General features: G+C 38.6%; 1 protein-coding gene across 1 annotated transcript in view; it reads right to left on the reverse strand.

The window, feature by feature from the left end:
• The window catches only part of LOC103918978 (protoheme IX farnesyltransferase, mitochondrial), a 105,325-nt gene extending 92,502 nt beyond the window's left edge, over positions 1–12,823 (reverse strand). The window contains exons 1-4 of the mRNA XM_009326417.1: positions 12,754–12,823; positions 12,324–12,448; positions 10,333–10,657; positions 1,115–1,239 (exon numbers count right to left, since the gene is read on the reverse strand). Coding sequence (XP_009324692.1) covers positions 1,115–1,239; positions 10,333–10,657; positions 12,324–12,448; positions 12,754–12,823 — 645 coding nt within the window. The remainder of the gene's footprint in view (positions 1–1,114; positions 1,240–10,332; positions 10,658–12,323; positions 12,449–12,753) is intronic.
• Between the last annotated feature and the right edge of the window lie 113 nt (positions 12,824–12,936).

The following is a 12,936-nucleotide window of genomic DNA, read 5'->3' on the forward strand; positions in this document are numbered from 1 at the left end:
AAAAATCATGCAGCATCCTTCCTATTTTGCAAAGAAAATAGACACAAAGTTAGCTGCCTACCCCAATTTTAAGCTCAATGAAAACAAACAGTAAAACCTGTACCTCAGTCTGAGCAAGATGCATGCTTGTGGGTGCAATCTCAAAAATCACATCGTGTGCCTACAACTGATGCGTGACAAGGTGTAAACATCAAAGAGCCCAACTCAATCAAGGCGACTCCAGGATGTAGATCACAGGAAACCTCCGCGCCCTGTTCCATTAGCAGGGTCCCAGGACTCGGTCCCCCCCACCTCCCAAGTGATTGGTGAAACCATAAAGTGCTATCAAAGGTGGCACTGCTACTGCCACTTCTTTTTCCAGGCCATATTGACAACTGAAAGTGACCATGGCTACTATGCTTTGTAACTGTTCACCACCACAAGTGTCGTTACCTGTTCACTAGTTGGGCTCTCCTTTGGGACTTAAGAGCCTAACAGCAACTTTGCTTCACAGCTGGATTGCAAGAGAGCTGAGAGATCAGCATCAAGCTCCATGGGTATGTTCACACATGCAAAGAAGCTCAAGTTCAGGCATCTGGAACATCTCCAGCATGAAACAGCTACCACATGACGGAGACTTACAGTATGTTTTATAGATGCATGGGATTCCCTGATTCCAGCCTGAACAGAAGCACACAAACCCCACCGAAGTCCCACTACAGACGTTTAGAAAAGTGCTCTGAGCCATTCTTTAGACAGATCCGACAAGGTCATACAATAACACAACTGAGGAACCAGGCTCGTAAGGCTGGAGCCCCGACGGCTATTCTTATACTCCAATTACACAGTTCTTCCTATGTCATTTGCAGTGACCCAGGCTTGGTATTATCAAGATAAACGTTGATATTGGGAGGCTTAAAACCTCATCAACTCCATTCTGAATAAACACACTGTGCCTAGCAACTATACTTTAATTCGCAGACATATCTTCCTTTCACGGTGTCAGTTTTAGTGGCTCAGAGCTCGCGCGGCAGCTGAAGGCACAGCACTCCCAGCCATCCATTTACACTCCTTGGCAGCCTTTCAGAAGCCAGGACGACACCAGTTTGTGGTACAGGTGAAGAGATGGACTGACCTGATTGATGGAGTTGGCAGCACAGGATGCCAGTCCCGTTCCGAGGGAGGCGAGCAGGAAACAGGTCAGGTCAAAAGGGACCGGGGCCATGGCGAAGCCGGCAGATGCGGTGCTTACAACCAGAGCTGCAACACAAGCGAGAGCACAGTTCAAGGCATCAACAAGAAACCGTCTCCTTTCTACATACCACTAGAGTTAAGGTTTTTAAACCCTGGAGGAATCCTTCTGCGGATTAACTTTTTACTACTTTTATGGATCAAAGTAGCTCCAGGAACTGTATACAATTAATACCACTACTCTAGATAGAGAAGTCAAAGATGAGGAGGAGAGCTCTCAGGGATGAAATGAGAAACCCAGAAGCATCAGCGCATTAGTAGAAGAGGTGAGAATAAAACTCAGGATCAAACTGCCTCATGCAACATGTACATGAGATACACATGTTCCAGTGACTCAAGTGCCATTGCAAAGTCTAACATGGAAGAAAAACAGTAAAAAAAATCCTGAACTGAGAGATATGCATTATATCAAATTATAGCAGGAACTTAAGTAGTGCAGAAAGTCAAAAAGAGACTCGGGGCATGTAGGCTACAGCTGGTGAAGCCAGTAACTTCACTGTACAAGTATTTGCCCGCCCTGTTCCCATTTGACATGCCCACTTCAGGCAGAAGGTACAATCACATCATCATGTGGACCTAGCAACATTTAAAGGCCTCAGAATTTGAGTGGATTAATAAAAATCCGTTCCAGTTTTGTCATCCAAAATTATAACTTTAGTACAGTACTGCAAATCACATCCTTAAAATGAAAGTTACCCAAGTCTCAATCCCAATATTGTAATTACCCAAATAATAGGTCTTATGAACCTCACTCTTGGCAAGAAATAATACGACATGAAAAATTTCTTATGCTATAAAGATCAGCACATTTACTGAATATCTTGCTCATGACCTTGAGCCTTACAATCTAAAATTAATAGTTATTAAACAAAGTATTTAAATATTTTGCATGTAATTACATGTTCCAGACTTCAGCTAGCTCAAATCAAAAAATCAAAATGTTCTTATCTTCCTGATTCCTACAAAGTCTTCTCTTTGTCTAAAGTTAAATGACAAATATCTAACTTCTGCTGACTGAAAATACCTGGATTATCTACTAAGCAGCCTTACTTGAGATGAAAAACTAAATGTCATGGCAGAGGCCTGTCAGCAAGGATGCACATGCAAAGTGCTAATTTAAGAACTGTGCCTGCATAAGAACCTTAGGATTTAATCCTAAAAAGACAGTGAAGAAAACTCGCTGCTCATCAAACCCTTCCTCTAAGTATTAAAATCTATTGGCAGCTGAATATGACTATAATAACGTACATAATATTATTATAAACATTAATTATTTAGCCCTGTTATGGATTCACAGGCTGATGGCTGTCGCACAGGCTGGGTGCGAGTGCGCTGTGTCGGGGTCTCTGCCCGATAGCAAGGTACGTCCCCCAGCTTTGATTCCCCACGACAGCATCACCGAGGGCAGCACCTGGCTCTCGCTGCGGCCCCTTCCCCTGCTTCTAAAACACAGGGAATCTGCGACGGAGCCTTAGCCCTCCGAGAAGCTGTGAAATAACCGCAGATTCTGTAACCCCCCTGGACAGACTAACGGACGTGCAGGTACTGATCACTTCTGAAAGACCAGACCCCGTTTATTATATAAATACAACAGCATCTTGGTTTCAAAACTCTGGGATCCTTCTTAGTGGAGCGCACAAGCAAATATGAAATGCGTTGGTTTACAATTGATAGTTTAAAAATACACTGAAAAGATGACAGCGAAACAGTGGCGTTTGCATTTCTAAGAGTGATTACACTCATTTTTTTGCATAATAAATCACACATTCACTTCTAGACAAGAATTTAATTAAAACTTATCTTAGAGAGCACTTTACACCAATTTATTATGGGAAAACACCAACTCATTTACTGAAGAAGAAAGGTGGAGCAGATTGGCAAACAGTCAGTGTAACATTACCATTACACTGACCTCAAAGAAATTCGAATACTGTACAGCTACAGCACTAATTAAAGTCCCCATTGATTTCTCCAGATTAATTTCAGCCAGCCATTTCAGTGTGACTTATCAGGATCTCATTAAAAAAGGTTGTAGTACATCCTCTCACTTATCCCATTTAAACAGGTATTTTCAGTTGTTTGGGCAGTGCTCGGAACGGAAGGCATTCCCTGCTTGTCTCATTGCCCAGCAATTCAAATGCAACACGTTAAGAGTAAATAAGAAAATGTTCCCTTTGGATTGGGAAGTTTATTTTCTTTTGCTGTGGAAGCAATAATTTACTCTTCTACTCTCCTCATGGAGGAAAAGTATATTTAATTGAGATCACATCAAGGGAATGAGGTAATTGACTCTGTTTGTTTTTTAATCCCTGTTAGTTTAGTGCTTTAGAGGCCAAATTAACTTCACCTTATTGCATAATAGATGGAATTGATCCTTTCAAGATTTGTTGATGAGAGTTGGCATTATATACGCTCTTCAAAAAGAAGCCAGGATTTAAACTTATGATCTCAGCCTAAACCTAATTTTCAGTCTTTTAAACATCTTTAGCTTTAACAAAAATTAACAAGGGACATTTGTCTCCAATTTCAATCTAAATGAAAAAGAAAATGCTAATGGATTGGTGACAGAGAGAGTGAATTATGATGTTTCTAGCAGAAAAACACATTCAAAAAGCCTGCAGCGTACAGTATTCTTTACATTCCTCTTCAGCTTCATTGTAACACGATCTGCCTTTATGAATCCCTGCATCTGTATTTATAGCACGCGAATCACTATGCCATATTTTGTTTACCTCCTATTAAAAAGTAGCCAAGCCAAAATAAAAGCGTAGAAAGCCAAAGCAAACCAATTCAGCTTTAGATTTCCTTTCTACTCCTGTACTGATGATATATCAGTACATACGGAAGGACAAAAGCAAAAGCATTTCTACTTTAATTTAAGAAACAATTTCACTGTTTTACTACAAATGGCTATATACTCCTTAAAGGAAACCAGCATTCCAAAAGCTAACAGAATTTTCCTTCCAGAGTTTTCACACTTTGGTTTCCGGAAAGCTAAATGCAGCATCAGTATAGCACTACATATCTGACTGATGTTTCCTTTATAAACTTAGGATTTGTTTGGGTGTAGGCACACCTAAGTTTTGTTGCAGTTTATAACCTGCACACTACAGAAGGCCAAACTCCTGAAGCAAACTTAAATTTGGGACAATAATTTGAAACAAGCCTTTGCATCATATCATATATAAAATTCAAGTGCAATATTACGAACAGAGCAGATAATCTCTTTTTACCATCGAACAATTTTAAAATGCTTTGCAAAAAATAAACTGTAATAATAGTTTATTTTATTTCATTAGTTTTCCTTGTACCATGGAAAACAAATTGGCAAAAAGCTACCACTGTTAAGCTTTGTTTCTTTGATAGGATAATAGTTACTGGTTTAATAATCACAAAATGAGAACTACTTTGACAGGCGTATGAAATATATTTAGAACTGAGAATAAATGTAGACTAGTAACGATCTAAACAATATATACTGGTAAGTCTTTGTCAAAGGTTCTGGCTATATTAAGGCTACCATTTAAAGAATACATGCTATAATAAATGCCATTATTCCAGAATAAAGTGGAAACGTAGTGGGACTCCACTAAAGCAAATGGATTTTTTTTACCAGAGTGGCTGTTACCAGATTTTTAGCCTACGAACACAACATAGGCACCTTATTTAGTCATTGCAGCTCCATTACGTAGCGGTTTAGTAACACTCAAGAGTCATTATGCAAAGCTGGATATTCATAATTTTCGTTTTACAGAAACGCAATAGACACAGAGACGAAGCAGGATGTTCACGATCACATCGTAGGGTCAGTACCAAATATCTCAGGCTTCTGATTTCCAGTTCAACACTTTTGTGCTAGGGGATCGCTAATGCACAGACACAAATTCATATGTAAGCAATACATCCAATAAATTCCAGCTGTTTTCTAGTAAACAAGATAGGATTATTTTCTTAAAAGGGGACATACGAAAAAATGCTCTATTTTAGTCTCCAAAACTGAAAATGCTCATAAATTATCGTATTTGTCCATTTTGCAAATCTTAAATGTAGGTCAGTAAATCCATGATGTAGAAACCATGCACAATTTTGTAGCTGGTAGTCTTTACTCCTAGGTTTTTGTCTAACATTGTCTAGCAACAACCCAGAGTAATTCAGATTGAAAGGGATCTCAGGCAATCAAGTCCAACCTCCTGCCTAAAGCAGGGTCAACGCTGAATTCAGGCCAGGTCCCTTAGGGCTTTGTCATCTCCAAGGATGGAAATTTCACATCATCTCTGGCCAACCCGCACCAAAGTTCGACCGCCCTCATGGCAAAACTTTTTTGTCCCCTTATGTCAAGCCAGAACCTCCCGTTTCAATTTATGAAACATGTTTTCTCTGTGCCAAGATTCACATTTTTTAAAAAAGATTTGAAAACTAAAGCATAGATGCTTCCAAATCTATTTTTCACAGAATTTTAGCACCTGATTGGAAAACGTCCACATCCTTCTGCCTGTGGAAGGAGCTACTAATGACCAGATGGCATCAAAATGATATGTAGTTCTTTACCTTAAGAACAAACATCAAATTTATGGGCCTCCTCAGAGAATTGAGTATATCAGTCTTGTGATAAGGAAAAAGCACAATAGGTTTGATTCTGATCTGACCATGGTAAACCCTGGAATTAAAGATGACTAATTACTCCAGATTTACAGAGGTGTAAACACCTCAGGCTGGCCTATTTTAGCTCTAAGGTATAGACCATGACAAAACCAGAGGTAATTCACTGCCAACTCTTCTTACGTAATGCTAATAGGATACTGGGTTGAACTCTCCGAGAGCTAGGTAGAACCAAACAACATCTCACATCCTCAATGAGAGAAACACAGCAAAACATAAGCTCACCTTGAGAAAGTTTCCAGATTTCTTAGTGTTTGAAGAAATAGTAACATACTTAAAGTGAAGCTAAGGAGGGTTTTTGTTAGAGACACACAGCCACTTTTCAGCAGTAAGGGCAGTAACACTGCTGCAGACTGCCCAGGGAAGCTGTGTATTACCTGGTTGGTTTTAGAAATGGACAAAGCAACATCAAGTCAGGAATGATATACCTAAAGGTGATCCTGACCTGCGGGAAAACAGATCAGAAGTGTCCCTTTGAGGTCCTCATGATTCTCCATGGATGCTGCACACACTGAACCAAAGCAAGATACCAAGTGCGGAAGCCGCTTTGGTGAGATCTGAAACAGTCTCTTCAGTAATCAGAACAGAAAAGCAACGTTCGTCATGCTTTAATGGATTGACTATTAAAATGTACTTTGAAGAAAATACTACCAAAACTCTAAAACACCTTTCAAGAGTTGGAAGGTAAAAGTGCCTTGCAATGAGATGCCGTAAAAGAATATAAAGACTCTGGGGGAGAGACTGTGGCTTTGCATATGATCTCTGGGTAAACAACGACCCGTTAATACACAATTGTGACTTAAAAAAAGAATCTTTAGACAAATTAATGTTTGTGAACACAAATAAAAATGTTAACTGTAGCATTTCAAAACACAGGATAAAGGAAAGGTAGATAAATGTTTGAAACATACAGGCTCTAGTATGACTTTCTAAAGGAGATCTGTGTTACGGTAGCCTGGAGTCAGGACTCAACTCTTCCAGGCACAGTAGAGAGAGAGAGAGATACACTAAAGAAACAGCCCCTTCCTCAATGAGCTTGCAAGTTAGATTAAAAATTCTACAGCTGTTTAGAAATTAGCAGTTAAGTTTACATCTGACCCGTGTTGACACATCCACTTCTCAGACAGGTGCTACACATCTAGCTGGTTGTCCTCACCAAAAGACCAATGTGCAAGACACCCTTTACTACAGGAGCAACAATGAGAAAACGTTCACAAACCATAGAGAAATATCTAGTGAGTATACTCAGCATTTTTCATATCGTGCCTTCATCACACTTCCCCCAAATTAAAAACTGAAGTTTAATTTTCCTGTGTTTTTGCATATAGCTCATCTTAGTTTTTATCTGTGATCACTAGGGAAAACATAACTTACATGTAAACTTGAAGTTAAATTTAAGAAGATGAGAACCTGAAATTCTTACTGTGTTTGCATTATAAATTATTAGCATTTCCTCCTATTACCATACCTTCACATCGCTCTTTCCTATTTTCAGTTACACATAAACTTTAGGATAAAGTTGAAAACAACGACATTTATAATTCTGAAAACTTAATCAGACAGATGCATTAGCTTTCCAAGTGCCTGGATGGTAAGATACAGCTGTTCAGACAGCAGCCAGCAGAGAACACCACAGAGAAGGGAAGGGATGGAAATTGAACCCAAAAAGGTAGATTATGTGACAAGTAATTAAAAGTTCCCTAATTGTTTTCTATGGCAAAGGAATATAAACAAAAATCTTTTCCTGTTGGTAAGGCAGAGCTTCTAATGGCAGAGTCATAAGAGCTGCAGTTTACATGAAGCAGGAGGGTATGGTAATAGCTAAACTCATTTCCTTTCAAAGGTGAATTACAGTTCAGAATACAAACAAACATTCTCTTTACTTCACCAGCGGGAAAAGAAGAGGGCATAAGGAAGTCCCATTTTAGCATAATGCAGAGTTTGTTGTTTTGTTATTTCATTCTCTGAAAAGTATAAATAAAGAGTCTGCCAAAAAAAACACACAGGGTATGAGATCTATCAGAACTTCATGGGTGAAAGGAATTGAGTTGTGTCATTTGTAACTTAAAAACTGACCTCAGAATTTATTTTTCTTTAAAAAAAAAAAAAATCAAAGAACTACACCACCATATTCTTTACAGAATATATAATTTGTCTAAATGATTGCACAAGTTGGAAAAAAGCTAATTCTATTCCCTTGCTCCGCACACTACACCCAATATTTTTCCTGCTCCTGTCTCCTACACTATCCTATCACCAATAAAAACCAACAACAGAACTCCCCTCCTACAAAGCCCTCTTCATCCAACTTATTCTTTTACACTTTCGACTTCCAATGAAGTCTCCCCACCCCAGATCATCTTCCCCACCAAATACATAAAGATCACAACAAGAAGAGAGATTAAGGTTTTTTTCTAGATCTCTACGCCTTCTCAACAGGTGCAAAGTTTACTACACCTACCTTGGATCAAGAACAGCACATCTCAAAACACAGACTCATACAAAACAACAGACAAGCGTGAAGCGAATGAAATTCCATAACCTTTGCCTTCTACAGGTTTCAAGGAACACCCTATTTTAAAATCAGTGGTACTTTCTTGCCCGTCAATATTGCCTTTTGCATGTCAGAAAGAGTCTACTAGAAGCTGTTGAGAAGTTTGGCAGCAACAGCGAGGCCACAAAACAAAAGAAAGACATAAAATTATTTTCTCCAGAAAAAGACACTCTTCGATCTTGCTGCGGCTCTTGAAACTCCCGTTTCGAAGAGCACCGGTAATACTCCGATGTGATACTAACACTGAGCTTACCCCTAAGGAGTACCAGCAACAATAGTTCATTCTCTCCCTCTTTCAAGGCGGTCACTTCATCATTGCATTTTAACTTTTAATTTCTAGATCTATTGAGAATTTTTAATTTAATTCTACTTCAGTAACTAGCGCAGCTTTCAAGTTCCCATAAAAGAGCCACTTAAATAAAGTCACCTCATTGACAAGATGCCAGAAGAGCTAATTGTTCATATAGCACTTATAAGTTATCCATGGTGGGCCCAACAGAAACAAAGCATTACTAAAACTGAACAGCATGAGGGAGAAAAAGGCAAGACCTGTATTATGTAGAAAGAAAGAAGAGGCAATAGTCGAGGTTGTGTGTGCCACAAAGCTGTGGCAAATTTGAAGTACGATAATCCTGATAACTGCTGAATGTGCCAGTAAGAGTTTTAGATACCTAAATTTGAAATTACCAAGGCTAATACGTAAAAAGTGACATGGTAAAGTACCAAAAGACATGCTTTTCATCCCTCAAGTTTACTAACCCAACTCTTCACCAGCACAAAGTAAATGCCTTGAGGTTTTTTAAAAATAATGAGGAAGAACATTTGGACATACAGACAAGATCAGTTTTGCCAAGTCCAAAACATGAGATGTCTCAACAACACTGAGAACTATAAGGCTTTTTATTAGAGAAAAATTTAAATGACCATTGCACACTGTAGGTGGTCAGTACAATTTTTCCACGGAGAAACAAAACAATGAAAACGTATATATTGCAAGACAAAAAGTTTCAAGAAGTAAACTGAATTCAGGATTTTTATTGTAACAAATTGTTATGGCAAAGAACAACAGTTTTATTATCAAGAATTTATTTCACCCACTGGAGAGAACACCACAGTAGGGACTTAGGAAATTATATTTCTGTTCTTGACCCTGACACAGACAAGATGTAAGGGTTTGGTCAGATCATTAGTGTTTCCTTAGACATAAAAGTATATATAGCACTACCTATTGGCAAAGTAGTAATTTATAATTGTTGAGTATTAGAACAAGGGAAAATGTTAGTTAGGGAAGGGAACGAGGAAAAAACAAGTTAGGCTACAAGGCAATTTGCTTAACAAACTGCTGGTTTGAAGATACAATGTCATCGCTGACTAGAAAAACAAATTATACCTTATTTTAGGAAATTTAATTGGTCACACTCAAACATTTTTCTTTATAAGATAGGAAATTATTCGGATTATCTTTTGTTGGTACTTTTAATACTAATTTCACAATAAGCAGTACTAAAGTGAAAGGTAAGTAAATAAGACAGAACATTGGTAAACTTACGCAAAGACGATTTTAAATACTTAACACAATGCTTGTAAATTCACCTCCTCACCCAGTTTCACTATATTTTTTGTACTAATGCTTGCTTATGATTCGCAAAAGCCAGCTGACAACACGATGCAAGCTCCTCCTCAGCGGTTTTAAACAAAGTTAATGGGAAAACTATTAAACGCTTCCATAAAACAATTTTTCCCTGCACACATTTGATGGCATTGACCCAGGTACTTTGTGTCAGTAAAGTGGGAATTATCACACAAAAACCTACACAGTACCAGTAACATGCTAAAGAACTCTGATATCAAACAGGATGCACAGAAGTGGAAAAAATGACCAGCAGTACCTGTAAGCTTAATTTTGGACAAGCGTGCCAAAATTCCTGGCAAATCATCCAGCCGTAGCTTCATTTCTTTCCATTGTCTGTCTTCTTTGGATTCTGCTCTTACTGGTGGGCCTGAGTCTTCAGTTTCTGCAGCTGACTTAATTTCTCTCAACTCATTTCTGCTTGATGTCTCAGACAAAGGTTGATGAACAGGTGAAATTGGTCTAATTTTGTGTATAACCTTTTTTTCTTGATCCAATTGCTGAAGCTCGCGAAAAGGAGATGCAACTGAATCTGACTTAGGTTTGGCTCGTTGGCTGAGGTCTTTGTTGTATTGTGTTACATACTAAATAGAATGAAAAATGTTAAGATGAATAGTTACGAAGATATTTCTGTCCATTTCAGGTTATTAACAACATCAATATTATTGCTATATTATTCTTATTGTTAGGAGAATTATTTCCTACGGTGACAAGACTGAGTTAGCCTGAATTTCAAACACTTATTTCACATGCAAAAAAGTTTCCGAAGTTGGACAAGATATTACAAAAGCAGCTTTTCTACTCACAACTGCATCAATAACGTTTACTTAAGCTTGAAGAATTGCTTCTGGATAAAACTACTTCCCTCCCCTGTACCTTCGACAGCAAGCTCTACTTTATTCCTATTCAAAACCACCAGATAATACCGTTTGATTTACAACCGACCAGTTCACCTTTAAACAAAGAGGTACGCACACGCCCATAACAACTCCAGGCTCCAAATATAAGCACTAAGCCTTTTGCATCTTTAAGATATGGAAAAGGAAATCAGAAAAATGCCAGAAAATGCAATCTATCTCCTATGATATAAAATCTTTTCCCACATTAGGCTATTACTATTTATGCCAAACTTTATGCTAATTAACCAGACAACAATTTTTGACAGGAATTCAAATGAACATATATTGAACAGAAAGTTAGGAGACGGTTGTTTCCTCTCTTTCAGAACTCTTACAGAATAAAACACAGCATAAGAAAAAGAACATTTAGCTTCTCCTATCTTTCTATTTTCTTTCCCAAAATATTCTATATATTTCAAGCACAAGAAACAGGTATAAAAAGACTGAGCTTTCAACTAATCATGGTTTAAAGTACACATTAATAATTATAATGAGGAAGAGGGATATGAAACTCTGAGTGATGTGAATACAGATCAAACCAATAGCAAAAAAAAGAATTTGAGAAGTGCTGGTGATCCTCAGAAGCATGGAAGAGACCCCCATGCTTCATACAGGACCGAAGCTCAAAAGAATACCAACAGACGTACACGCTCCTGGCGGTCAAAGCAGTCGTTAGCTACAAGACTTAGTCTTATCCATATAGATATAGCTCCAAAGTACAACGAACAGGACACAACAGAGGGAAGAGCAAAATATGTCTTTTACTACCATCCTCTTACATGCAATACAACTGTTCAAAGAAGATACAATTTCAAGGGTTTGAATTATAATTACAGCTCTTTTAATACCTAAAACAGCACACTACAGAATGTTAGCCATTAAGTTAACGAGCTCAGGAGTTTTGATTCAAATTAACTGATTATCAAACTCTTCAGTCAGAACACCCTACCTCCACAAGTGAGTTCCATCTACCACTTGCGTGACTGCTAGCCAAGATTCAACTTTCTTATTAGCGTTTTTATAAACAATAATTTTAGAAATCATTTCATTTCACGTTTCTCAACAGATGAGCGCCCCACTTCAAAGGCACAGAAAGCCCCCTGTCAAGTAGAGGTCGCACTGCAGCACAAGGCATTGTCCTTGCTACAGCAGGTTTCCTCCAACCTCAAATGTTTTAGACGCCAAGTGCTTACCCCTGATGCAGTGCAGAAAAGGAGATGCTTGGAATTGCCTGAGCTTGGCTGATAAGAAAGATATTATTTTTATCAACTAATCTCCATTTTGACTCATCACATGGGACAAAACGAATTAAAGAATGAGAAACACAGGATAAATACACTCCCTGACTTACCATTCGTTTGAGATAGTTAAAGTACTGAAATGTAATCAATCTGTCATTGGCTACACGGCACAGATGCACAAACTGGCATGGTATCTGCCGTATTCCAGTGCTCTTCAGATGCCAGACAAATAATCCTATTTAAAGAAAAAAAAAAAAAAAAAAAGAGAACATTAGATTCCAGCACCTTCTCTGCCACTGAGTTTGCATCTAATTCAGCCTACAGTGTCTGTTGTCAGCTGTGACACAAGACACCCCAACAAATGGGAGCCAGGGCTGCTCGGGCAGGGGGAAACATGTTTGCAGGCTCCAGGCGTAAGAACTGAATGCGTAGGCTTGCCCTAATGGTTTTGGGGTTTTCTTCCAAATCTCTCAGCTCCCCAGAGATGCATTTTTAGTTTATTATTCCATTACTATCTCTATATGCTACCGACAAAATTACCTTGGCAAAACGGCACAAGCAGCGCTGAAAGGAAGCGGCCGACACAGGGCAGCCCCAAAGTCAAATGCATCAAGAGGACACCCCTGTGCGAGACGACACCTATATCCCTATATAGCGGAACATCTACAGAGCTACACAGGCTCCGTATATCGCTATATAGAGCGGCCCCAGGGACCACTCACA

The sequence above is a fragment of the Pygoscelis adeliae genome, unplaced genomic scaffold (assembly GCF_000699105.1).
Source record: "Pygoscelis adeliae isolate BGI_AS28 unplaced genomic scaffold, ASM69910v1 Scaffold61, whole genome shotgun sequence".
In the NCBI taxonomy this organism is placed as follows: Eukaryota; Metazoa; Chordata; class Aves; order Sphenisciformes; family Spheniscidae; genus Pygoscelis; species Pygoscelis adeliae.